We start from the raw sequence: 4,214 nt of genomic DNA on the forward strand, positions 1-4,214 counted from the left end.
ATACGAAGTATGCCTTCACTCAAAGGGTATAGCTTAAACGAGTAAAATTGGAAAAACTATGAAGGATTTTGCTCCTGAATCACAAGGGGATGAGCTTTACATGCAAGTCGAGGTATGCAAGATATACCGATGCAGTTCTAGACCCTAAAACTTCGACGGCGGCCCGGGTGATAGCATAACCCTCGCACTCACCCGATAAGAAACAATCTTGTGAAGGTCCCTGATTTTATAGTTTTTGAGAATACAGATACCCATTTTCGAATTTGAACATTTTACATGCGCAGATATAAAATTAAATGGAAAGTTGGGACTGAATAGAAAAAAAGTTTTTAAAAAAAGAAAGGAAAATTATGGGGAGGAAAGAGGAGGGGGGTGCATGACTTGCCATCTCCGCATTCATATACCTCTGGAAACAACCCCACCGTCAGAGCGAGCAGCATTATCACCATCATCACGAACGGAAAAAACAGTAAGGGAAGGGAAGGACGGCCCCCTGCCCAACAAAAGAAAAATACAGAAAAGATTTGTAGAGAGAGAAAGAAGGGGGGAGGTTGGGGTTGGCGTGGGGAGGGCAATTTTTTCGGTTGTGGGTTTTTATTGGGGGGGTTGGACTAATTCGTTGAACCGAAAGGAATGAATGTGCGGGCGTGTGTGGAGGGAAGTTTCAGATTGGGGTGAGGCCCCCTTGAGGAAGAAGCAAACAAGGAAACAAGTATTGGAGAGACGTATATTGGGGATTTAGGGAGAGAAAAGAGGGAGAAGAGGTATATAGATGGGAGAGATTGATTCCTGCCAGCCCATTTTCTTGGCCTTTGCTCTGAGTAGATTCCACCTCTTCGTCTTCGTTGCACCTCTTCTGTCCTTGTTGGTCCTCCTCTTCTCCCTCTAGAAATGGCGGTCCAGGCTCAGTACCCATCCAACGTTTGGCTTTCTGATTTCATGACCAGGTTTGTAGTGGAAATTTGCAGCACCAGTCTCCGGTTTTCGCTTCGTCTTTCCGTCTGTCGCTTTTCTTTCTGGAAATCGGTTCTTCATCGGAAAGTTTGGCACCCATCTTCTGTCCTGATTTTGTCTTAAATTCTCTCTTCCGAGTTCTCTGCTCCCTCCGTTTCACTGTTCGCCGGAACAGGTCGGGGAATCGATTAATTTCTCTCTTTGTTTGTCATGCTTGCTTGTTTCTCTTTCAAGTTTTTGAGACCCATCCCTTTTTCTTTTGCTTACTTTTTTGGTTCCATCATTTGCAACCAAAGCAATATGCACTATCTGTTATTTTTGCCCATTCCTTTTCTTAGTTCATCATGTCCCATCTCCGTGTTACTCGTTTCTTTCCCCCTCGTCTGCACATTCTGTTTCCTTCCTTCTTCCCTTCTTTCTCTTTTTCTTTCCTCGTTCATTTACATAATCATTTCTTGTACAAGATTTCTTGCTTAGTTCATCCGTCTCCTCTCTTTTTCAGGAATGGTCAGGAAAAGAAGGAATTGCTTGATGCCGCTATAGGCTCTGATTACGCATTCGAAGTACCAGATCAGAAATTCATTGATGCATGTAAATCTCTCTCTCTCTCCAAGTTATCTTTTGTCAAATCTTGTTTTCTTTCTGATGACATTTCTCCCATTCTTGTTTCAGTGGGAAACATCCCTCAATCGAATTCAGCAATGGCGTTCCTTCAACAACCGCAGCCACAGCAGCAGTACCACCACCAACAGCAGCAGCAGGAGAGGACATGTATGATCAACCTGGAAGACCTCCGTCTCCCTGTTGCTGCTTCCAAACCCGTCGCCGCTTCCTCGCCTTCAAACGTCTTCACCGGCCTGAGACTCTCTCTCGAGGACCAACAACAGAACCAGACCAGCAACGCCTCTTACCCACCCACCAACCTCTCGTTCGTGGCCGACGATCTCTCCCTCCTCCTCAACCAACACCAACAAGAAATCGATCATCTCGTGAGAGCGCAGGTAACCTCCAAATCCCCTCTCTCTCTCTCTCTCTCTCGCTCGTGATTCTGCCTTTTTCTGTTTTTTCAGCCGTTTCCTTACTTGGACGAGACAATGGATTGTTGGTTATAAATGTGATATTTGACATCGCAAATCCATCGTTTCTGGTGATGCGTAAGGGCCAGAAATGAAAACCAACACTTCTTTCTTCATTTTCATTCTCTGGTTCAGTGGTCCAGAGCATTGTCTCTCCCTCTCTGAACATCACCTGCAAGAAACAAAATCTCCTCGTCTGTAGAAGTGATTGGTTTCTTTTCTGTTTTATCAATCACAGGTACTGTAACGGGTGAAAAACATACGGAAAATTAGAAGAAACCAATTTCTTTTTACTAATCCTCCTGCTTTATTCCCCATCTTTTGGTACCAGAGCAACCTTCCCCTATTCACATTCAAATATCGACAATCTCACTCTCTCTCTCTCTCACGGACATTAAGAGCAGACGATTTTCTACCGTTGGTCGCTTCTTCGTAATGGCCGTAATGCAATGCTGACTCCTCTGTCTTTCTCTCTGTGACAACCAACGGAGCAGAGCGATCAATTGCGCCGGTCTCTGATAGGGAAGCGTCAGAAGCAGTACGAGGCGATCGTCACGGCGGTGGAGCGAATCGCGACGCGGAGGCTGCGGGAGAAGGATTCGGAGAGGGAGCGAGTCGCCCGCCGGAACGCCGAGCTCGAGGAGAAAGTGGGGCAGCTCGTGGCGGAGGCGCGCTTCTGGCAGGCCAAGGCCCAAGCCCAGGAGGCCATCGCCGCCACCCTCCAGGCGCGCCTCACCGAGCGGGCCCAGCAGACCAGCCCGGCCGCAGACGAAGTCGACGACGCCGAGTCGTCCACCTCCGAACCGGACCGCCCTGACCGGGGCCTCTGCAGGGCGTGCAGGGGGATGGAGGCCTCGGTGGTGGTGCTGCCATGCCGCCACCTCTCCATTTGCTCCGTCTGCGCACAGTCCCTCGGTGCCTGCCCGCTCTGCCACTGTGTCCGAACCGCTTGCATCCAGGCCTACCTCTCCTGATCCGGATCATCCGATTCGACCCCACTCTGCCTTTTTTTCGGATCCCCTCTTCTTTTTTGGGGGCAGGGCCTATAAATTTTCCTTTTTAATTTCTTTTGTTACTATCATTTTTTTTTTACACCCTCTTTTCTTTGACAATTGACCTATTTGTCTGAAATTTTAATTGGCAATGTAATTACTAAGATTCTAAAACCTCAATACACCTTCTCTCTCTCTCTCTCTCTTTCGCAGATCGAGATCCATATGTTTCATATTATATTAAGAACTGTGGATCTCAACACGAACCAATTAAGACAAATAAAACACTGAGAAAAGTCTTTTATGGAGACAGATTCATGACCGCTTAGTTTTAGTGATTCATGGATCTGCAAATCATTCATACTATCAAACAAACAAAAGCATTCATACTATCAAACGAACAATCTTTAAAGGAAACTGAACCATTTGGGTCCTCAAAATCTCAAGGAGAACTAGAAATTTGGGACAAGGTGGACCACAAATGAGTAAATTCTTAATTTAAGAGAGAGCAAAACGGTCATCTTCCTGTATTCATGTTGCCTATTTTTTGGCAAGTAGCCTTAACAGTGTGTTTAGCTGGTGAAGTATACAATGATGTAACCAAGACCTAGCTGGGTCAGTTGGTGAGCTTCCTGGTCAAGTTTCAGTAATTCTCTTCTAAGTCTCACGACCTAACCAATGCGGTGCCCGGCCCCCGCCCTAGCCATGTGCGAGGAGCTCTTGTTCGCGCCGCGAAGCAATTGCCTCTATAAATGCAACTGCATCTGACTTTTACCTGCTTAGAGTTTTACTTCTAAAACCATGGAAAGGCAAGGAAGAGAGGATGTACAGGCAGGTGAATGCTTCACTGGTGGACCTCAGTAAGTTTTGTGCATTGTTATTTGCTGAAACTTTTGTTATAACTCCAAGGTTGGTGTGGGGTCGGCGGTTCACGTGGTTAGTGGGTGGGTGCAGAAAGATGGGGCACGCCAGCCTTTCCGTATTCGAACCACACTGGGAGGGGACCCTGAGCTGGGTCCTTCCCTCCTGAGGCAGAGGAGTCTCATCGCTGCTTTTATGAAGGCTTGATGATCGTATTGGTTTCCCTTTTACAGTGTGATTGTGAGCTGGAACTTAACATTTGTTGAAATGTTTCTTGTCTGAATGGATTCCGCTGCTGCCGCCGCCGCCGCCGCTGCCGCCGATTCTGTCA

The 4,214-nt window shown here is 47.0% G+C and overlaps 1 protein-coding gene across 2 annotated transcripts; it reads left to right on the forward strand.

Moving 5' to 3' along the window:
• The first annotated feature begins 417 nt into the window (after positions 1-417).
• LOC116265129 (E3 ubiquitin-protein ligase BOI-like) lies at positions 418-3,202 on the forward strand. 2 transcript variants are annotated; one of them, XM_031645641.2, is made up of 4 exons: positions 418-947; positions 1,457-1,545; positions 1,627-1,955; positions 2,525-3,202. In XM_031645641.2, the coding sequence occupies exons 1-4, from the start codon at positions 892-894 to the stop codon at positions 3,002-3,004; spliced, it is 954 nt and encodes a 317-aa protein (XP_031501501.1). In that variant the 5' UTR covers positions 418-891; the 3' UTR covers positions 3,005-3,202. The 2 variants fall into 2 exon arrangements, with proteins under 2 accessions (XP_031501501.1, XP_031501502.1); XM_031645642.2 differs by having other exon boundaries at positions 419-764.
• Positions 3,203-4,214: the final 1,012 nt, after the last annotated feature.

The sequence above is a fragment of the Nymphaea colorata genome, chromosome 12, assembly GCF_008831285.2.
Source record: "Nymphaea colorata isolate Beijing-Zhang1983 chromosome 12, ASM883128v2, whole genome shotgun sequence".
Classification (NCBI taxonomy): domain Eukaryota; kingdom Viridiplantae; phylum Streptophyta; class Magnoliopsida; order Nymphaeales; family Nymphaeaceae; genus Nymphaea; species Nymphaea colorata.